This window comes from Rhinoderma darwinii, chromosome 8 (genome assembly GCF_050947455.1).
Source record: "Rhinoderma darwinii isolate aRhiDar2 chromosome 8, aRhiDar2.hap1, whole genome shotgun sequence".
In the NCBI taxonomy this organism is placed as follows: Eukaryota; Metazoa; Chordata; class Amphibia; order Anura; family Rhinodermatidae; genus Rhinoderma; species Rhinoderma darwinii.
In genome coordinates this window covers 115438901-115461238 of record NC_134694.1, presented here as the reverse complement: position 1 = coordinate 115461238, position 22338 = coordinate 115438901, and the positions used below count along the sequence as shown (strand labels likewise).

General features: G+C 44.6%; 2 protein-coding genes across 3 annotated transcripts; one reads left to right on the top strand and one right to left on the bottom strand.

Moving 5' to 3' along the window:
- Positions 1-819: 819 nt before the first annotated feature.
- Positions 820-8015, top strand: RING1 (ring finger protein 1). Of its 2 annotated transcripts, none has more exons than XM_075836498.1 (7): positions 820-915; positions 2146-2235; positions 2312-2472; positions 3498-3713; positions 3803-4102; positions 4549-4726; positions 6237-8015. In XM_075836498.1, the coding sequence occupies exons 1-7, from the start codon at positions 898-900 to the stop codon at positions 6336-6338; spliced, it is 1065 nt and encodes a 354-aa protein (XP_075692613.1). In that variant the 5' UTR covers positions 820-897; the 3' UTR covers positions 6339-8015. The 2 variants fall into 2 exon arrangements, with proteins under 2 accessions (XP_075692613.1, XP_075692614.1); XM_075836499.1 differs by lacking the exon at positions 820-915 and adding an exon at positions 926-984.
- On the bottom strand, positions 7172-22337 carry VPS52 (VPS52 subunit of GARP complex). The gene is made up of 20 exons (XM_075836486.1): positions 22247-22337; positions 21048-21120; positions 20573-20625; positions 19457-19532; positions 19297-19364; positions 18455-18630; positions 18004-18154; positions 17445-17545; positions 16424-16556; positions 15776-15833; positions 15446-15579; positions 14612-14767; positions 14224-14342; positions 13737-13860; positions 11794-11889; positions 10395-10502; positions 10248-10313; positions 10064-10175; positions 9867-9985; positions 7172-7480 (listed from the first exon to the last, which is right to left on the bottom strand). Exons 1-20 carry the CDS (start codon positions 22253-22255, stop codon positions 7334-7336), a joined length of 2079 nt encoding a protein of 692 aa, XP_075692601.1. The 5' UTR covers positions 22256-22337; the 3' UTR covers positions 7172-7333.
- Position 22338: the final 1 nt, after the last annotated feature.

Below are 22338 nucleotides of genomic sequence, written 5' to 3'. Positions count from 1 at the left end.
TATTAATAAAGATGTCTGTTTTATACGCCTGTTGTGGAGGCTTGTAGGGGGTACACGCGTCACCCAATGTTTGGGGTACATTTTAACATACGAATACATCATGAAATTAAAAAAATAGGTACAATAAAGCCAACACATCGTTTATGGCGAGCGCAAACTGACCATTTTGGTCAATTTAGGATTAAAGCTAAAACAATGGGATCTGTTTAGCCATCGGTCTACACTAAAAATTCGGAGGGAACTGAACATTGTACAGGTGTGAACTGACCCTAAGCGTATGTATCACCCACGTGGCGGATATTTATTAAAACTAGTGGAGTTGCCAAGGCAACCAATTAGGCTGCAGCTTTCATTTTCCGAAAGGTCTTTGGAAAATGAGAGCTGCAATCTTATTGGTTGCTATGGGCAACTGCTCGTCCTTTGATAACGGCTTCTTTACGGTCCGTGGGACAAATTTATAAAGCGACACGGAACTCGTTAAAAATACGTTGAACAGTCCGCCTTGTTCGGTTGCGTCACAAAGCAAACGACAACTGATACAGGACCTCTATTTTTTTTTTCACACTTTACTTCAATCTTTATTTTGTCAGAATATTGTGTGGAGAGAACAGTGGATATTATCGCGGGTGGATTATCAAGATGAAGCACACAGGGACCAAATCCACAACAAGAACGAAGACGTTCTCCTCATTGTTTTCCTTTTATATGAGGGGCGGGGCTTTCACGCAGTGATGGAATCTTCTGATTGGACAGTCATAGAGAACAGCGTGTAGTAGGCGGGAACTATGAGGCTGGCCTTGCCGAAGCGCTGATTGGCTCATCTCGTCCGGTAGGCGGGGTTTCTAGGTCCACCGCTGCCAGGTCTCGGTAAAAACCTACCACCGCTCACCGGAAGTGATGTATGACCGGAAGCAGGTAACGTTTCCTGTTTTTCTGTCTTTTTTTTCTTTTTTTTTTTTTTCCGAGCACCGGGGTTTAGGTGACGTAAGTAACCGGGATGGGACTGGGCGGTGCTAATTACAGCCTGAATGAATATGACAGAGGAGGCTGTTGTCGGACTATAATCTCCAGGTGTTTTGTCCTCTGGAGGACTTGTAAAAAAAACTGTGGAGCTCCAGCCTGTAACATTGTCTCTTGACTGGAGAACAGTTTAGTGTATCCAAAACGGTGCATGCTGGGATTTGTAGTACAACATCAAACGGAAACTCTCGGCCAGGTGGAGGAGTTTGCTGAGAGTTGTAGTTCTGTCACATACAAAAACCACCAGACCGTCTCTGCTGCATAATAGAGCAGGACTATATATAAACGATGAAGGTTGGGGCCCCCTGTACAGATTGAGCAGTGGGGCCCCTAAGCTTCAGGTTTTGTATTTAACCACAATTGTCTGGGAATTTCCTCTAAGTCCGTGAGTTGTATATTATATGTAGGTGCACCGACAGCTGAGGGATTGATACAATGTATCCAATCCCCAAACAGTCCGATCTCCAAACTGATACATTGTAATAAACAGGCCAGAGACAGATGTGTGCTGCTCATCTGGTCTGGATACAATTGTAACAAAGCTGTGTGTTCTGTATTCGATCACTACGGCCTCCGGATGTAAACAATCATGTACACATTCAATGACAGCAAGTAGGGATGTTGAAAATGAGGAGGAATTGAAACACAAGGTATTTTAGGAAGTTATAGCAATTTTCAGCATACATTTTTGGGGCTCCAAAAGGTGGGTGGTCCGTGACCCCCATTGTGCACACTGCTCCCTATTAAATTCTATCTGAGTTACTGGAACTGCTGAGAGCGCTGGCTGACTGCTGTCACTTTGCTTGACACAACAGATGTCACGGGACCCCGTACGAGCGCCGCACCCCCTTCAAAACAGCTGATTGACAGTGGTCTCGGGACCCCGACCGATCATCTAATGATGGCTTATACTGAGGATAGGCCAACAATTTTTAGGGACTGGAAATCTAAAGCGGTCCTTCTTAGAAGAACATAGACGACTGAGTTAGTTTGCCCCCTCGTTTCCGCTGCTGATATCTCCACCATATTGTGGATTTCCTCTTCTGTATCCACTTATTACTGCTGCTCCTTATTAGCTTAATATTTGGACCCTTCCGTTATACATTTTCTTTTCTCCTCTCATAGGCCGGCGACACGATGGCGACTCCAGTGAGTGCGCAGTGCTCCAGCAAGACGTGGGAGCTCAGTCTGTACGAGCTGCACCGTATCCCGCAGGTATGGCACTGGCGGGTAGAGAGTTGTAGGTTCTCATTTTCTGGATGTCTGTTAATGGTCACCGCTGTGTCTGTAGGAAGCCATCATGGACGGTACAGAGATTGCAGTGTCCCCTCGGAGCCTCCACAGTGAGCTCATGTGCCCCATCTGCCTGGACATGCTGAAGAACACAATGACAACCAAAGAATGTCTGCATCGATTTTGCTCGGACTGTATCGTCACTGCGCTGCGCAGCGGGTCAGTATGACTGGACCACAGACGCTGTAGAGGAGCGTTCTGCTGTGTAGCTTATAGACGCCATTGTACTAGCAGCATCTTAGTATTCCTGGGGTGAAGGCTGCACAGCTCCTTTGTTTGCTATTATTAGGTTAGATTGTGTATTATGTTTTCATTATTCCTGGCTGTACCTTATAGAAACTAGTAAAGGTGGCTGTAACCACCCGAGATCAACGCTAAGAGGCGCCCCTTCTGACATCATCCCTTGGATATGCAATAAATGTCTGATAGGTGGTGGTTCTGGTGCTTCTTCTCCTTTGTAGCCAGGATCTGCTGGTCTTAAAAGTGCACCGAAGACATGAACCCTGATGGGCAGAGGTCCCGTCTATCAGACATTTATGGCATGCCCCAAGGAACGTGCCATAAATGTCCTTTCTCTCAAGGGGTTTTCCACTACCGGACAACTGATAACCTATCCACCGGTTATCCGCCTGGATCCCGCACCGATCAGCCACTCCAGCTGCTTCCGGGCACCGAACGTACATGGCGGAAGCAGTTGGCTCCGGTCACAGAATAGTGGACGAGCTACAATGTTCAAGTGAATAGGAGCAGAGCTGCAGTTCTGCTTCACGGCCGCTTTGCAATGTACAGAGCCAACTGCTTCCAGCTCTGTACATCGCATACTGTGCAATGACATCCAGTGCTCGCAGGCCACTGGAGTAGCTGATCGGTGCGGGGTCCGGGTGTCAGACCCGCACCGATGATATACTGATGACCTTTCCTGTGGATGGGTCATCAGTTCTCCGGTAGTGGACAACCTCTTTAATATTCCAAAATTTCTAGCATGACAGACTAATCCGATAATCACATTAGTGGTGGCCCCTCCGGTTCAGCTTTTACTTGGGAAATCTCTAAAGATCTCTGAATGTTAATGGTGCATCCATAGGCTTGAATGGGGCTGTAATGTGCATTTTATGGACCTTTTAGGAATGTACAATGTCAGGAACAAAACCTATGATCATTTTGACTTTTTTTTTTCTTTCTAGGAATAAAGAATGCCCCACATGCAGGAAGAAGCTGGTTTCTAAACGTTCTCTCCGCCCGGACCCAAATTTTGATGCTTTAATTTCCAAGATCTACCCCAGCAGAGACGAGTATGAGGCACATCAGGACCGAGTCCTGGCAAAGCTGAGCCGGCTTCACAACCAGCAGGCACTGAGCAGCAGCATCGAGGAGGGCCTTAAAATGCAAGCAATGAACAGGTAGAACCATAATGACCTGACCAGGAGAGCACAGAGGAGGCCATGAGATATATCTATACATTTAGAACGTTCTCCCTTTCCATTATTAGGGCGCAGCGAGTCCGGAAAAACCATCAAGAATCGGACAACACAACGTTCAGCGGTGGAGAAGACAATTGTGACAGCCGCTCACATGTCAGCAATCCGTCTGTGCACAGCAACCAAGCAGCAGGGCCAAGCCGAAAGAGATCCCGAGCCTCGGAGGATTCTGGGGCAGAGCCAGACATGTCACACGAGGGCGGGGTGAGGAGTCCGGATCCACAAGGAGTAGGCGAACCTGGCAGTGAGATTGAGCTGGTATTCAGGGCCCATCCTCTACTGGTGGAGAAGGATGGCTACAGCCAAACCAGGTGACGCCTCCGAGCTTGGAGTATAGTTATAAGGGTTGTAGGACATGGGGGGAAAAAGGCTCTGGTTTTAAAGTAAAAAATATGGTAATAAACTTTCCTTTGCTCTGATCAGTATGTTATGGGGTTTGCATTTGTTTCTATTAAACAGTTCCCTTGCAGTGCCAGGCCCAGTAATAAACATGACACATGTGCTAATGTTCGCAGATGCCATTATATATAGGGGGGTCATTCTGGTGACCCCATCTTTTTAATAAAGATAAAAGGCCATTAAGTGCTGTACATGAGACTATATAATTTTTTTGTGGTAATTCCAGCGCACATTCAGCCGAAACTTGAGGTTCATTGATGCTCTGAATGATGCAGCTCTTTTCCTATTGAGATTTCAGGGTCCTGAGAGGAGGACGTGGCTCAGATTTGCAAGTTTTGACCACTTTTCCTTCTTTCAGGTTTGTGAAGACCACAGCGAATGCCACAGTGGATCATCTTTCCAAATATCTGGCACTTCGCATCGCTCTGGAGGAACAAGCTCAGAGAGGTGGAGCAGATGGAGTAACTCTGGGGGAAGTCAGCGAGAAGCAGTATACAATATATATCTGTGCAGGGGCTGCAGGAGGACAGTACACCGTGAGTACATACAGTGCGGATCATTCATATTCTGTATAGGGAGGATGTGCAGGTCCAGTAATCACAAGAAGCGTCGCAACTGCAAATAGCATCGTACTGAAATGTACAAATTCTTCAAAGACGTAAACAGACTAAAGTCTCATTCAGACTGGCGTATTGTACCCGTGTTTAACAGTCCGCTGGATGTAACGCCTAGAACTTGTAGTATGTAAAATCCAGAACACCGACTGGTAAACACGTGTACAATGCGCCCATCTGGATGAGGCAAAAATCGACACATAACGTTGGGTACCCGTGCTTTACTTATCATGATGGCTTCTTCTCCATTTTCCGCCACAGCAAAAGAACAAATTTGTCTGGTAATTTTTCAGTCTTGTGCACATTGCAGTTCTGTAGAGCACTGACTCGTAGCGCAGCTGATCAATACTCCTATGGGAAAAATCCTCAGTAATACGACATGCGATTGAACATCCCAAACCATATTATGTGTCCCTCTGTATAAAATCGGAGAGAGTAGAAATGTAAACGCAGCTTTGGATGTGAATGAAATATAAAAGTCAAGCTAAGGAAACTATGTGCAACAGTCTATGAAGATGTATCCTCTGACGAGATGTTTAAAGTTGAGATTTAAGATAATCGTTTATCCCAGAGCGGGGGTGCATTGCTGCTGGTGGTATTCTACTGCTCAGGTCAGCAAGAGGTTAAAGGGTTATTCCCATCTCGGACATTTCACACCTATATCGATAAAAGGGGTCACCCAACCCCCTTCCCACCTGGTGAGGTGGTCACGCATGCACGTGTCTCTTTAAATTCTGTTTTATGGGAGTTACTGAAACAGCCCAGCAGTACTTGCTTGGCTATTTCTTTAACTCCTATAGAACAGATTGGAGGGAGTTGTGCACATGCGTGGCCTCCTCAACATTCCTCCTCTGCCTGGATCCAGTGGGCAGCAGCCACCTCCGCATGTGGGTCGGGGAACCCTCAGGGTATGTTCACACGGCAGCCTCCGTTACGGCTGAAATTACGGAGCAGTTTTCAGGAGAAAACTTCTCAGAAATTTCAGACGTAATGGCATGTTGAGGCGCTTTTTCGCTGCGTCCCGCGGACGTAATTGGAGCGGTTTTTCCATGGTGTCAATGGAAACCGGCTCCAATTACGTCTCAGGAAGTAACAGGTACTTCTTTGACGCGCCGTCTTTTGACAGCGGTGCGTAAAAAAAATGACCGTCGGCACAGAACATCGTAAAACCCATTCATATGAATGGGCAGATGTTTGCCGACGCTTTGGAGCCGTCTTCTCGGACGTAATTCGAGGCTAAAACGCCCAAATTATGTCCGTAAATAGGGTGTGTGAACCCAGCCTTTATTCTCCACATAGGGGCGGGTCCCAGAGCTGGGTCTCGCCCCTCTCACACTTATGGCATATCTGGTAGATATCCCATAAATGTGCGATATGGGAATAACCCTTTAAAGGTAAACCTTCACTTTTTATTTTCCCCTCTCATCCTCAGACTCTGAATGGTTCGTTAACACTTGAGCTGGTTAATGAGAAGTATTGGAAGGTGAGCAAACCCCTGGAGTTATATTATGCACCAACCAAGGAGCAGAAGTAACGGGTGACTCCCAGGCAGTGTTGGGAGATGGACTGGAAAAAAATAAGACTAGTGTTTCTGGGAGTGTGCAACATACTGGGTAAGAGACCTAGGGTAAAAAGGAGGCCACCCCAGCACCGTGACGCTGCACAGAGGAGGGCGTGACTGACCCCATTACAGCCAACCCTGGTGAAGGAGCACAAAGAAGCAGAGCCACGTGACGGACCCGCCACGCTGTGCCATCGGTAGGATTCTACCCTGCGACAGCTTTGCTTCCCCAAATCTGCATTATAAGTGTCAATACAGCGATCCGCCTGATCATCCACCACACATTACACTTGTATTTCCTCAGCGGCATGAGTCGTCATCATCATCATCCATTGTGCTCCTTGTTTGTTGTGTGGGATCCCATTTATTTATATGACATATACTATATTCTGCTGGTATTTTCCTAAGATTGTAATAGATTTTATACTAGAACATTTACTTTTTAGAATTTTCTTTGCTTTTTTTGTGTTTAGGAAAAAGATGACAGCGGCAGCAGCGGCAGCAATATATACTTTCTCTACCGAGTCTAAATGTTGTTGTGTATGATTTTCTTGAACAGATGACAGATTCCCCCCCCCCCCCCCCTCTTATAAGAGGTGATGAACGCAGAGTGTCCAGGGGTAATCCATATAGAACAGAACACAAATCTGCCCGTTATCGTTTGTCAATTGTAGCAGTGATTGGCCACCGTTACTATGGCCGAAACGTAAAGACAGATGGGACTTTAAAGATCCTTTTACTTACATAAAGGGATTTTTAAAGTCTCATAAAACCATTTTTGACCTAAAGTAAAGAATGAAAGTGACTGAAAATGGAATTGTTTTACTTTATTAGGGACAAATTTATATTTTTACATTAATTTAAGAACATTACACGACATTCTGCACCAATCCTGTGCGGCAGGAGACAGAGCAGCAACGACACACGAGCGCAGAGCCTATGATACATTATTATGAACCGCCGACACCTCAGAAGTTTGGTTTGTGTTTTTTGAGCTCAACCATAAGATGGTGGAGATTAATTAGTTCTGAACAAACCGGCAGATTTCTGAGCGGGGGCTGGGATAGAATCTTATGGAAACGGTGATAATACTGGATCAGCTGTGTGAGCGCCCCCTGTGGGATAGAAACAAATCAGTAAAATTAAAACCTGTACTTGGATTTTCAAACGTGAGCGGCTCTATTGGTATCAGAAGCGAAGCTCCGATCTACTGCTCCCTCTCACAGGAGAAGACCATTCTATGAAGAGATGTTTTATTAGTAGTCTTTAACCCCTTAATGACCAGGCCTGAAAGAGCCTTAATGACCTGCAACATTTTTTCCTTTTTGCCCCTCTGCATTTAAGCAACCAGAACTGGATTTTTTCCATTGACACGGCTGTACGAGGCTTTGTTTTATGCAGGAGAAACTGTTGGTTTTTTTTCTGGCGCAGTTTGGAGGAACAAATAAATTGCTGTGTAATTGATATTCTTTTGTACGATGTGAATAGAAAAAAAAAAAAAGCGATTTTTCGGCATTGTATTTTGGTTTCTTTTTTACACGATATAACCTGGTAAATCAATTCCTCAGGTTATTACAGTTGTGTGGATACCGGATATGTGGAGTTTTTTGTTATGTATGGTATTCACAATAAAATACATTTTATACTAAATCATTTTATAAATTTTTTTTATCCCATAAGGGGAATTACCATTTTACAACTTTTTTATATTTAGAATGTATTTGCATATTCCTTATTACACATTATCTTCTGTGTTACTATGACACGTGCTGCTGTTAGGACAACATTAGTGTATCCTAGCCACACGCTTACTGAACAGACAGCCCTGGGGTCCTTTCTAGGCTTCAGGGCTGCAGCTAGCAGAGAGGTTCTCGAATCACACCAGAGGGATACCTGGTGACACGATCGAAGAGAGGAGTCCCCTTTATATATGATGCAGTCACAGACCGCTGCAATCAAAGGGCCGTACTTAGGAGGCTTCTCTAAGAACAGGAGCTGCAGCGCTCATCAGCCTCTTCGTCAGTAACGCCAAAGGATGTCGTAGACTCCGGACCAGCGCTGTCTGCCGTCAAGAGACAGTGGGCGGTCATTAAAGGGTTAATAAGATCCCCCCCCCCCCCTTATGCCCGTGATAAACAACCTGGCATCTAAGTATTCACTACAGCACGGAACATTTCAAATATGTATATGCAGATCCAGTCCATATGTACTGTTAGGGTAAGTTCACACGGCAAACGGCTGTAAAATACGGAGCTATTTTCATGGGAAAACAGCCTCTGATTTTCAGCCGTTTTTTTATGCGATTTTTTAAGGCCATTTTTGGAGCTGTTTTTCTATTATGATCAAAAATGGCTCAAGAAGTGGCATGCACTTCCTTTTTACGGGGCGTTTTTTTTTTACACGCCGTTTTTACAAACGGCCGCGTAAAAAAATGCTCCGTGGGAACGAAACGCAGTTTTTCCCATCAATGGGCAGATGTTTGGAGGCATTCAGCCTCCGTATTTTTAGCCATTTTTCGGGGCGTTTACTGAGAAAAGGCCGTGTGAACGTGCTCTTAGGGTGCAATCACACTCTGCAGGTTTTGTTGCAGAAATAACCCCATTCAGATGAATGGAAATAATTTTCAGTCTCAGAAAATCTCTGCAATAAAATCTGCTGCATGTGACTGTACCCTGCGAATGCGCTCACACGTGGTGTACTACAATGTGTGCTATTGGGAAAACATTCTACACGGATTTCTCTAGTTTCTGCGTTGCAGAATATTTTCTCCCATAGGCATACATTGAAAAAAAAAATCCGCAACGTACGTTTATGCTGCGGAAATAAAATGCAAATACGCCATTTGGGAGCGCACCCTTTAGACCAGTTTCAGTCAGCTGTAATATAGCTGCATTTTAGCTGCTGCAGGGCGGCCGCATGACGAGCATTTCTCGGGGATCCGCATGCATTGTTTACAATAGAAATTAACAGACCGCACAGAGACGGACTATACAGCTGTGCGAGTGCAGGGTCCGTATCATGGTGTGAGAATGGAGAAAAATGTCACTGTATCCATATAAATCAATGTCAAGAACCCAGATGACCATTGCTATCAAAATTCATTATTCCTGGGTCAACAAATCTAAAGTGAATATCCAACTATTAACCCTATTTAATTTTTAGGTTCAAAATGCTCTGCGGATTGTTATACGGGTCAGAGCACCAAATCTCCTGCTTCTCATCACTCAGCCGTAGAGTAACATGGTAAAAATTCTGGCTGCTTGCAGCTTCCAGTAGGGGGAGCCCACTACATATGCATTGAGTTCTAAAGAAGCTGTATAAATCTTGATGGTGAGCTCCCCCTGGTGGTGGCTGCAGACAGCAAGAATTTTATAATTTAATGCTATAGCTGTGTGAAGCCATCTATAAGGATATATTATGAAAATTATTCAGTAGAAAATGTTGTACTTATTTAAATGAAAAGGTGCACATTCAGCTGCTCTCATCAGGTATAAAGTTTACCTGTATAATGCTGGTGCCATTTTTGAAGTTGGTGAATGATCTCATGACATCCTGACTCAGCGTCTCCACCGCCTGTTTCCACGTAGAAGAGAAACCTCGGACCAGCAGAGCCACACGTGCTAGAGGGAGACAGCAAATCGATCAACAGTGAAGTCGATCTCTTAATAAAACATGGTTGGTATTGTGGCGTCACCCACCTTCTTCGCTCCGGAGCCTGTCCTGCTGCCCCTTCTCAATAAGAGCTTCAGATTCTTTTACAAAGGAAATCATTCCCCCAAAGGATGGAGAGAGGAGCTCTTCTATAATCTCCTAATGTAGAAATGCTACATCAGCCTATTGCCATAAAGTAAAATATCAGAAAGAACTGGTGCAGTCACTGACCTGAGTCCGCGCGGTCAGAAGCTGCTGGAAACTTTCCACCTCTTTACTGTCTGAAGACGCTCGTTCCTTTAAACAATGAAAAAAAAAAAGCAATGAGGGGGGGGGGGGGTCCTAAAACCTTGTGTAGTAACGGAGTCCGCCACTCACCATGAGGACACTGAGCAGCATGTCATAATTATTTATCAGGAAGATGAGCTGCTCCTTCCTAGATGAAAATTCAGCTGCCATTCGAAGGACAAAATTCTCCACCTCCACCTGAAATAACGCAAAAGTAAACTGAAGTCTGAGACTAATAGGGCTGATGCTGGGAGTAGTAGTCTTGCAAGAACTGGAGAGCCACAGGTTGGAGACCACCGCACTAGAGCCTTTACCTGAATACCGAACATAATATGCAATTGATAATACTGCCCTAAAAGATTTTTCTTATGGACCCAGAATTCACGTTTCTCTTAAAGGAACAGTGTCATCACAAATAATTTGTTTATATGTTAAAGATGTTAGTGCCTTAATATAAACGTTTATTTTCATTTGTGTGTTTGTGTTTTACTGTTTCTTATTTTCACACTTTTTCTTCCCTATGGGGGCTGCCATTTTTTGTTCCATTTCTGTGTGTGTCGATTAACGACACACACAGACATGGAATACGGCAGCCACAGTCCCATAGGGGCTGCGAACGGCTCCCGTCCCATTGACTGCCGTGTACGGCGTCTGTGTGGGAACTGCGCATGCGCCGCTCCCACACAGTCCTATTCGAAATTGGCGCCGTCCGGCGCCATTTTCCCGTGGACCGGAAGTCGCGGCTGGACAGTAATATTACTACTTCCGGTCGCGGCTTCCGGACAAGTGCACATGGAACAGCGGCAGCAAAGGGAGCGGACGGGCCGCGGCGGCAGGAGCAGGTAAGAGATTTCAATGTATGTTAGTGTTTGTGTGTGTTTACTACTGCATGTAAACCTACTACACTGTGGGTTACCTCAAAAAATGGCGACACACAGTGTAGGAGGTTAAACCTTTCAAACCCCTCGTTTATCCCGGCACTAGCCAGGATAAAGGAGGGGGGATTGCTGAGAGCTCACTAGAGCGATAGCTTTTAACCCAATGTTGCAATGCTGCAATTTTGGGAACTAGCTCCAAACAGCTCCATCTAGTGACCAAAAATGGGTAGTATTATAAATTTGAAAAAATTTATAATATTTCCTGACTCGCGAAAAAAATAAAAAAAATTTGAACAATGTTTAATCACCCACACACTAAATGTTTAAATTTTAAAAAAAAAACATGTTTTTGGGGCGACACCATGCCTTTAAAGGGTTACTCCCACCTTGGACGTTTATGGCATATCCACAGGAAATATCCAGGATGGGAGTACCCCTTTAACTCATGCCGGCCTTCTGTCAGGACACGGAGTGCTCATTGTCAGCTTCTGTATACCAGGATAACTGCAGTCCACACCTATATATTCTATATGAGTCTCACAGAAAATAAGTGTTCTGCTATATCCTTATTACAACAGTCACATCATCCAGACTGCCCTATATGAAGGTACCTGCAGCTGACCCAAGAGGATGTTTGTCTTCTCGTTTGGAAACGTCTGGTTTATACTAACAATAGCCGATGAGAACTCTGCATAACGTCGGGTTATCTATAAGGGGTGGCAGAGAAAAAATATTTTAGATACATAGAACTTTAAACCACGTGTTCACCCTTGACAACGTTTTATGTAGATTATGCCTCTATATAAACTGTAAAATGATGTTCATTTTATAAATACATTACTGATCCTGAGTTACATCCTGTATTATACTCCAGAGCTGCACTCACTATTCTGCTGGTGGAGTCACTGTGTACATACATTATATTACTTATCCTGTACTTATCCTGAGTTATATCCTGTATTATACTCCAGAGCTGCACTCACTATTCTGCTAGTGGAGTCACTGTGTACATACATTACATTACTTATCCTGTACTGCTCCTATGTTATATCCTGTATTATACTCCAGAGCTGCACTCACTATTCTGCTGATGTGGTCACTGTGTACATACATTACATCACTTATCCTGTACTGATCCTGAGTTACATCCTGTATTATACTCCGGAGCTGCACTCACTATTCTGCTGGTGGAGTCACTGTGTACATACATTACATTACTTATCCTGTACTGATCCTGAGTTACATCCTGTATTATACTCCAGAGCTGCACTCACTATTATGCTGGTGGAGTCACTGTGTACATACATTATATTACTTATCCTGTACTTATCCTGAGTTATATCCTGTATTATACTCCAGAGCTGCACTCACTATTCTGCTAGTGGAGTCACTGTGTACATACATTACATTACTTATCCTGTACTGCTCCTATGTTATATCCTGTATTATACTCCAGAGCTGCACTCACTATTCTGCTGATGTGGTCACTGTGTACATACATTACATCACTTATCCTGTACTGATCCTGAGTTACATCCTGTATTATACTCCGGAGCTGCACTCACTATTCTGCTGGTGGAGTCACTGTGTACATACATTACATTACTTATCCTGTACTGATCCTGAGTTACATCCTGTATTATACTCCAGTGTACATACATTACATCACTTATCCTGTACTGATCCTGAGTTACATCCTGTATTATACTCCGGAGCTGCACTCACTATTCTGCTAGTGGAGTCATTGTGTACATACATTACATTACTTATCCTGTACTGATCCTGAGTTACAACCTTTACTATACTCCAGAGCTGTACTCACTATTCTGCTGATTGTTATTGAGAATAGTTAAGAAGCTTGTTATCAATCACACAGCTTAGCTGAGCTCCTAGAATGCAGGGGGGGTCAGTTATTTTTTTCTACATCAAATCAATGTACAGATCCAGCAAAAGGATTACACTTCTAAGGGTCAGTTCTCACAAAGTTTTTTGGCGCTGATTTTGATGCAAAAACAGTGTCAGAATCAGCACTAAAAATCATTTCAATGGGAGGCAGAGGAATTTTTTTTTCCCCGGTGGGTTTCGGCCACTTGTGGAAAAAAAGCATCATGTTGTTTCCGACTCCGATCTCCAATTGAAATCAGAAAAAAACTGTGGCGCTCGTTTCTGAGCATTTTTTGCATTAGATTTAATGGCCGTGGGCACAAAATGCAGCGAAAACGCGGAAATAAAAGAACAGGCAGGAAAGACCTGAAGGAATTTTGAGGAAAATCTGCCTGCAAAAAAACTCAGTGTGAACAGGGCCTTTGAGTGCAAATCATCAGAACAAGCTTCTGCAGACACTGAACCAGCAGGAAATGTTTTACAGCCTGCAGAATTGTGAATGCGGCTGACAGCTCTGGTCACACAGGACTAAACTAATCTTGCGTTGTGATCTTATTACTTACTGATAGAAAATATATTTTATAAAACTGCCTAGTAAATATAAACTGAATGAAAACATTTGTATAGCGTATGATGTAATACACAATATATAACAATCACAGTATCTTACATAGTGCGGCCTTGTGTCCAGTGTTCCCAGTCTCTGAGGGTCCGTGTTCCGGATACTCTGTATATTCAGCTCCAAGATATACTGGAAGCGGGGCCACAACATGTCCAGCAGAGCGTCCCAGTACCTGTCACACAGGAGTACGTCAGTAATTATTGGCGGCAGCCGGTCCGGCTCCATTCATAATACAGAATCTCTAGTACTCCTTTCTCTCTGCCAGACGAGGGGCAGGAGTGAGACGTCTGCAGGATCAGACTACACAGAGTTTGTCATTTGTAAACATAAACACACAAGTCTGCAGGGGAGCTGCATACACAAAACGGTAGGACATGTTTTTAAATCAATACCTAATTTTTTTTGATTTTAGATGCATTGGGGCCACAAAAAGTTGGAAAGTTGGACATTGCCTTTAACGACACATCCTATAAATAAGAGAACACATTATATCTAAATCATATAGGAACTCTGAAATAAGGTGTGAATGTCTCACTTGTCTATGGCAGGGATGTCTCTCCTCTGGGCGATGCCCTTGAATCGTAGCACAATGTGTATACACAGGAAGATGGCGATGCTGTCGTAGCAGTCGGACACATAGGAGTCGATGTGTTTCTAGAGATGGAGAACGAGACATTTCTAGATCACAGATCACATTGCAGCCGCTCAATCATCAGCCTAAATACCATACAAATCGACTCAAATCAGACACTAAAAACAACACGAACATTGGGGGACATCTAAAGTGGCGCAACCAATCAGACTCTAGCTCTCATTTTCCTAGGACCCTTTGGATTATGAAAGCAGAGACCTGATTGGCTGCTATGAACATTTGGTCCCCATTGGGTTAATATTATTAGGTCCGAAGATCAGCATGAACTCACCAGGAACATTGATAAACTCCGGCCCATCACCATATTGAACAAATCCTGAGCCGCCATTCCGTTCAACAAGAAGAACTCAGACAAGAAGATGAATTCCCGGCAGCTGTTATCCAGGAGGGCGTAGTGCTGACTGCGAAACAGAGACTCAAACGGGTACTGAAGAGAGAGGACGGGGTGAAGGAACACTCAGCAAACTAACACCCCTCCCCCCAGAAAAGTTCAAAAACATTCCTGTCCATACTCCCGTCCTCCGTCAGTATATCGTAAATTTATACCGGATAGTCCAGAATTTCTGCTAATCTGGCATCTGAGGGTCTGAACGAGGGGTTAATGGTTGGAGCACTGGGTTGGCAGTGGGAAGTGTCACAAACACAGTTGTTGGGACTGGAGACAACTTGGGGAAGTGCTATTGAAATATCCAACATTAAAAGTCCAGTAATCCGGAACCTCCCCACCCCTGAGTTTATCCGTGTATGTCAGGTTAAGTTTTGCTCACAAGCCTCTCTCATGCTGTTTATGGACTCGTAACATCAGACTTTTCAATTTCATTTCATGAAATTCCATTTCAAATCGGAAGATAAGAGGCCACCAGCTACTTCTGGCACCGCTTATCTCGTGTAAATCAATAGGATGGGGCAGATGGAAACCCAATGTGTCCAATTCTGGTTTCTCCCATGGGAGACATTGGAGGACCATGAACCTCTCCCCATAGCCATCAGATTGTAATGATATCCACGCACAAACAGCGGCTCCACCAACAAGAATGGAGTGTCTACGACCAGGTTGTCACCGCTGCCTCATTATCTCCCATAATGACAACCAGGGGCCACTTACTCTGACATCGCCCCTCTGCGCTGTGTGCGGCACGATGATCGGACCCTCTAGCTCAGTCGGATTGATAATGGCCGCTCTGTTCCCGACTGTAAACACAGTGTTCTTATTCCGTAGCGCCGGCTTTGAGAAGAAGCGTGTGTCAAAGGTTAAGGAACATAAAATAACAAAAAGACGACCGGAAACAATGGAAACGTAAGAGAAAAAAAAACGATAAACAGGAGGTAAGCAGCCAACATGGAGGAGGTGCAGTATATAAATATAAAATATATATAAAAAGGCAGCAGCCGGCTGAGCGTCAGGGGTGACTGGAGGGGACGCGGAGCAGGATATCTTTTTTGGCTGTGTCTTCAATGCCCATCAAGTCGTCTTTCTCTGCAACTTCCTCGTACTGAAATAAAACCCACAAAATGAAGGAGGCACCAAAAGAGGGAGGTGGGGAACACGTCGAAATCACTCACATACTCCCAAGGCAGCATTTTGTATTGGACTATATATCAGAACACTCCTGTCCCTGCACCGGCCATGGATCCGTCCTGTGTAGAGCATCCCATGGGTTAACAGAAAAGTGCGAAACATGGCGTCGGTCACGTTAACCCTGTCATGTGTCCTGTGACCTCCAGTATTCAGTTAATAACAGGGTTACATGACATAGGACGGATCACGTGACCAGCGCCAGGTTTCCTCCTCTGCAGTAAGCCCATCAATGTGTCCTATGTCATATAACCCTACTGCTAACTTAGTCACATGACGCGTGTGTGGGGTGGGGGATGTGTCACGTGACCGACGCCATGTTTAGCCATTTTCAGTCAGCCCATAGGCGCACTACACAGGACAACACCACTCGCCTGTGCCGAGACAGGGGTCTACTCCACCTAAAGCTACGAGTAAGAACTAATTATTTTGTCACACTTATTTTATAAAAGTTTTCTTTTTTGATTTTTTTTTCTGCCAGGGTCATTTCCCCCATTTCTTCCTCACCTGCACTTTCATCAGGCGGCTGGTATAAGATTTAAAGTAGGATAAATAGACTTTGCTCATGGTCTCCACATACTCGTCCTGGATTTCCTGAGCGACAGCCCTCTCGTTCCCCAGGAGGAACTGATAGAAGAACCTGCGGACAGGGGAGATAGAATCTGTATATAAGGACTGATCCTCCATGTAGAGGACGGCGTCGTGTTGTATGGGAGATGAGGTGACTGTGACTGGTGAACGTTACTCTACTGTACTGGGAGATGTGATGGGCGGCCTGGAAGGGACCAGTAAATGCTGCGAGACGGGACAAGAATTTCAGGAAATTTTTAGTTTTTGTGTCAGGATAGAGAATAAAACTGCTGCATTGGTTTTCTAAAACTCCCCCGTTTTACCTTTCTTTTCATGAATTTATGTCCCAGGCTCCAGCTAGATTCATTTCTATTGAACCCCAAGAAGAAGGAGAAGTTAGCTACTTCCTCCCTCATTGAACTACACTTCCCAGCATGCCTTGCTTTTAAACTTGTTTAAAAATATATAAATAAATGATGTCTAATAACCTGATACGCTATAAATTAGAGTAAAAACTCTGCTCTGTCTGAAACATCCCCGATGGACCAACAAACATTCACATGCACAGGATTAATCTAGCGTGTCTCTGAACAGTGAGAGGAAGGGGAGGGAGGGTCTCTCAGTGTGATTGACTGCCAGGGAGAACTGAGAGAGGGATAGGCGGAGCCCCTTTGTGTGATTGACTGCCATGGAGAGCTGAGAGAGGGATAGGCGGAGCCCCTTTGTGACAGAGAATTCAGTCCTATGAGAGCTTTTATGGCTGACAGTGATAAACGTCAGATAGCTACTTCATGTGCAAGAAACTGAACACAGAAGAGTCAGGAGAACAGAGAATTTTTCATATTTGGATGAGCTTTTTTGCGGCATTTTTCTTAAAAACACATGAAATGCCAGGGAGAGTTGTAACCTGGGAAAGGAGAGCTGTATATCACACTTCTGAGTGCGGTCTGAAACTCACCTGTATTTGAGCAGTGCATTTTGGGGGATTTGGTAATTAGTCATAGGTTTTCGGAAGGAGTAGATCTTTTGCAGAATGAACTCACGAACTTTAGCTACGGCCTAAAATCCAGAACACAGAATGATAGTAAAGCCATGAATTGCAGGATTACACAGAGAGATAGAGTAGAAGAAAGACAGCGATGAATAAGCTTTATAGTGAACCCCTTATCTATACATAGAGGGGGTTTCTATAATGGCAATTTCACAAAAAATATATTTATAAACTGATGCCGTCAATATCTATGTATTAAAGCAGCATTATGCAAGTCCCAAAATTCAGGACCACTGCTTTGTGGAAGAAAAGATTTTCGGGTTGTTCATTTTGGATGAGTCCTTTCCCCCATGTAGGAGACTAGCTGAATGTGCGTCACCTACTGCAGTGACTTCTTGTAGCCGGTATCGGTGGGAGGTCAGCTGTCCGCCAGACATGCTCTTTGGGGTCCCAATATGCCCCCAATACAGTAACCACACCTAATGGCATATTCACGCCCAGAGAAGTGGTCGTCACGGATACCAACCTTTATCTTGAGCTTGTGCAGAGTGTCCTGTACGTCTCCGCAGGCCTGTGTGTCCCTGAACGCTTGTTCCTTCACATAATTAATTTTATTATTCAGTTCCTGTAACTGCTCCACAAACTGCTGATCTGTGACCGGGAAGTCCAGGATTACACTGCAACAGAGAAGCGCGGGTGTCTGTGTTGTCACTTGGCGTCTGTTCTGTGCTATCACCGGGTGCCTGGGGTTGTCTGCATTGTCACTTGGCGTCTGTTCTGTGCTATCACCGGTTGCCTGGGGTTGTCTGTGTTGTCACTTGGTGTCTTTGGATGTCTGTTCTATACTATGACCAGGTCTCTGTGTTGTCACTTGGTGTCTGTTGTGCTGCCACTAGGTGTCTGCGCTGTCACCGGCTGTCTCTGTGTGTCCATGCTGTCACCCCTCATTCCTTCACTCCTCTGCAGGGTGCTCTTACCTGATCATGGTGTTGGGAATGATCAGCTCATCGACCAGCTCACTCAGCTCACTCCTGACCGTCTGGCGGTTTTTCAGCTTTATGTTCATGGCCAGTGACATCTCCTGTAGCGACTGGATCTCTGAGCTGATTGAGCTGAGGTCGGACTGGAAGCCGCCGAGCATGAGGCCCATCCTCTGTGAAATCAACAAATGTAGTCAGTGAAAAACCCAAATTATCAGAGGAAGAAGGAGACGTCATGGCAGAAACCGCCCCATAAAGAGGCTGCAGACACATTGACACGAATGATCGGCTCCACCGGATAATAAACATTCAGCTCAGTTTCGTATAACTTACTATTGCCCAGGAAACTGTTTTTTTAATATCTTACTTCTCTGATGAGATCTGATCACCTGAAGTTACAGGCCCGAAGCCTGAGGCTGCACTACTGAGAGATTCCGGCTGCACTACTGAGAGATTCCTACAACAGCGTGTCCACTTCTGATTTCTGTCAGGTGCAGCGTTGTCATGGAGACCTTGTGTGGATCCAAATTGCCACATACATCATTGTCCTCACAAATACACACATAACTGCCGCTATTCAGACAGGAAGGACGTAGATATTTATGGATTTGGTGATTTGGATCCACACAAGGTCTCCATGACAACACAGCATTTGACAGAAACCAGGAGACCTGTTATAGGACTATCTCAGCAGTGCAGCCTCAGGCTTTGGGCCTGTCACTTCAAGCTATCAGATATTAGTTTTACTTGTATAATGAAGACTAAAGGGACATTATTTTTCTTGTCTGTCTCGTAAGAGTTAAACATAAGTTAGAGCAGTGATTGTAGGGGAATCTGACCTCTAGAATGGCGTCACAGGCGATGATCTGGTTATGGAGGGAGGCGATGTTCTGACTTTGCTCAATATCTACAAAAAAGCTGAGGAAAACGGACAAAAAATGAAGACGTCACGGGAGGGCGGGAGGATCGGGCTTATCCCTGCGAGGATTGAAAGGATACAGTCTTTGATGGACACATGTTCTATCTGCTGCAGCTCCATCTCCACTTGTTTGGAGTATTGTCGGAGGTCGACACCCTGAAAGCGAGCAAAATTGCGGTGGAGGGCGGATCCGCAGGGATGAAAAGAGGGGGACAGAGAAAGAGAAATTAATTACTTACAAAACAATAAATTGGATAACAAATCACATAAAATAATACACTTTCAGCGTTAATTCCTTACCTTTTCAAGATCCCTGCTTGCTGACAGTGAATGGAAACATTCATGGCTCACATTCAAAGTCTAGAGACAAGCCTGACCTACGCAGCTGCGTTTTGTTACAATGTGGTGCCCAACCTGCGGCCCTCCAGCTGTGAAACTACAACTCCCAGAGTGGCACATGTAGTTCCACGCAGCAAAGTCACATTTGGCTGTGGTAATGCCATACTATTCCGTACTTTGTGAATACGCTGTATCAATCCGCACATTGTCACATATTTCCATTCTCTGGCAAGCAAGCAGAGATCTTAAAAACGGCAAGGGATTGAAATACAATGTACATTAGAAAGTTGCAGATCATTGGATAAAGCTTCATTCACATAAAACCAGCAACCAATGGGTAGAAGTGGTGAGCTGTGATGTCATCAGACAAGATCTGTTATCTCATACGTGACGAATATTTCTATATTTATCCCCCCACCCCCATTTTTACGCGACCGAAATCTGTGATCACAGGATCTCATCTCTAGGACAATGTAGAAAGGTCATAAATATGAATGATCTGACTGTACGTGAAGTCCCGCCATGTCTATGTAAACTGTGGAAATTATTCTATCACTAGATGGGAAGAGTCAGCTCGTTGGTGTTTCGCTAAGTGGAGAATTTTCTTTTTCGAAGCCGTATTTGCCACATATAAGTCAATAGAGGCTGAAATTCTGTAATATGGATCTGGATTTCTGCCTCCGCTGTCGTATATGCAGCAAATAGGCAACTTTCACAGATTTTTTCCACGATAGTGGAAAATGGCGTAACGCTGGTTGGGTAGAGGGTAAATCTTTCCGTCTATGCCCAGCTTTATATTATACAGCAAAACATCATCATCATCATCGTCCTCTGCGTCTCATCTGTGTCCTACTCACCGTCTTCAAGGCTTCCTGGACAAGCGCATCCTCCAGGTTCTCCTGAATGTGGACTGAACAGAGAAGTCAATGGGTGAGAAATAGATGTGAATGGACATGTGAGGTGAAGAGACCGCAGCCCCCACCGGGCCCCCACACCATCCCCCCCGATGACCGAACAGAAGTGAGGAGACACAACGAGGTATCATGCTAATAATGGCGTTCTTCACTATAAGGAGGATTGTTTTGGGAGTTTATAGATTCAACAAAGCGAAAATTCTTCAAACATGGTGGCGCACAACGCCATCACCAGGTACAACAATTACACTGCGGCCCAAGAGCCTCCTCTGAGAAGAAACGCCCATTGCAAAGTCTATACCCCCCATTTATAGAACTTCAGAGGGGCACTGGGCATCAGGACCGCAGGGGTGTAGAGGAATATGGAGCCAGCAGAGACAGGATAGCGGGATGATGGGGGTAATGGTCAGATACTCACTGCTCACCGTGTCCAGCGTGAGGTCATCAGAGGTCAAGTCCAGGTCTCCGAGGTTCAGGGCTAATTCCTCCATCTGGAAGGAGAGGTGTAGAGTTCACAACGTGGCGTACAATGACCGCGGCAGGCGGATACAGAAGATGTGTGGCCTATAGACTTCACAATGTAAGGGACTCAATGGGGGAGGGGGGATTTATTAATAGTGTCGGGGGCATGACGAAAATATCCTAAATGACGCCAAATGTATCAGAATGGCGCACATGACAAAATAGATTTGCTACAACTCCATAGACATGTTAGACACTTATTTTTCTTACGCCACCTCATCTCTAATGAACATGTAAACCAAAAATATGCACCAGAAACCGGCGCCCGTCTTTAATAGATTTAACGCACTTACTAGAAGCGTTGGAAAAACTCATTAAAAGGATTTCTCAGTAAATAAATCGCAATCGCCGTTTAATGACTAGTTATACAAGATATTTTGTGTTTTAATTTCTCACAGGAGATCTCTGCTTGCTGTCACTGAAACTGAATATTATTGTTTACATCCAAACCTGATATTTCTCACAGCTGAGGACTTGTTACAATTATATCCAGTCTAGACAATTTTGTGTAAGATAAGACACATCACCAGCATAAATCTCTCCTTACCTGACAGTTTGCTACAATGTATCAGTGCAGGCAAATGTGTCAGCCTGGAGTCCGCAGAGGATTGTCTAGACTGGATACAATTGTGGCGAACTCTAGCCGTGAGTAGTATCAGGACTGTAGTTTTCAGGCCCTGGATGTAAACAATTTTACCGTTCACTGACAGCAAGCAGAGATCTTGGTGTGGAAATGAAACGCAAAATCTTGCACTGGAGCGCAGGACGGGATTGTTGATATTTTCTTATAGTCTGTAAAATGCCTGAATCTGACACAACACTTCTTCGCTTTATTTTCTTAAAACCCCCTTTATATCTTCGGAACTGCAAGGTATGATGGGACTTGTAGTTCCCATTGCACCTGTCTCTAGTATTAGCCTATTCATGGACAAGGACTCATCATCCTTAGCAGCAGGGCAGTACCTGGTGCAGCCAATTAATAATGTACAGCTCCTGAAAACGAGAGAAATACCGAAACCAGACGCTGAATACAAGAAAGAAAGGAATAGCCCCACGTCAGAGAAGACATACAGCACAGACACCCCATCCTCTCACCTCAACCATCTCTGAGAGCTCAGGACACTCCAAAAACAAAGCACACTCCCTACTTCCTGTTTTTTCTTCCGGGTTTGAAACTACAATCCCCA

Excerpts from the sequence above, each read along its gene's own strand:
- RING1 (XM_075836498.1), top strand. Across the intron at positions 4,103-4,548 it reads GATGGCTACAGCCAAACCAG|GTTTGTGAAGACCACAGCGA; the intron begins GTGACGCCTCCG and ends TCCTTCTTTCAG. Across the intron at positions 4,727-6,236 it reads CTGCAGGAGGACAGTACACC|ACTCTGAATGGTTCGTTAAC; the intron begins GTGAGTACATAC and ends TCTCATCCTCAG.
- VPS52 (XM_075836486.1), bottom strand. Across the intron at positions 19,533-20,572 it reads TCCAGGAAGCCTTGAAGACG|GGTGTCGACCTCCGACAATA; the intron begins GTGAGTAGGACA and ends GCTCGCTTTCAG. Across the intron at positions 17,546-18,003 it reads TGCACAAGCTCAAGATAAAG|GCCGTAGCTAAAGTTCGTGA; the intron begins GTTGGTATCCGT and ends TCTGGATTTTAG.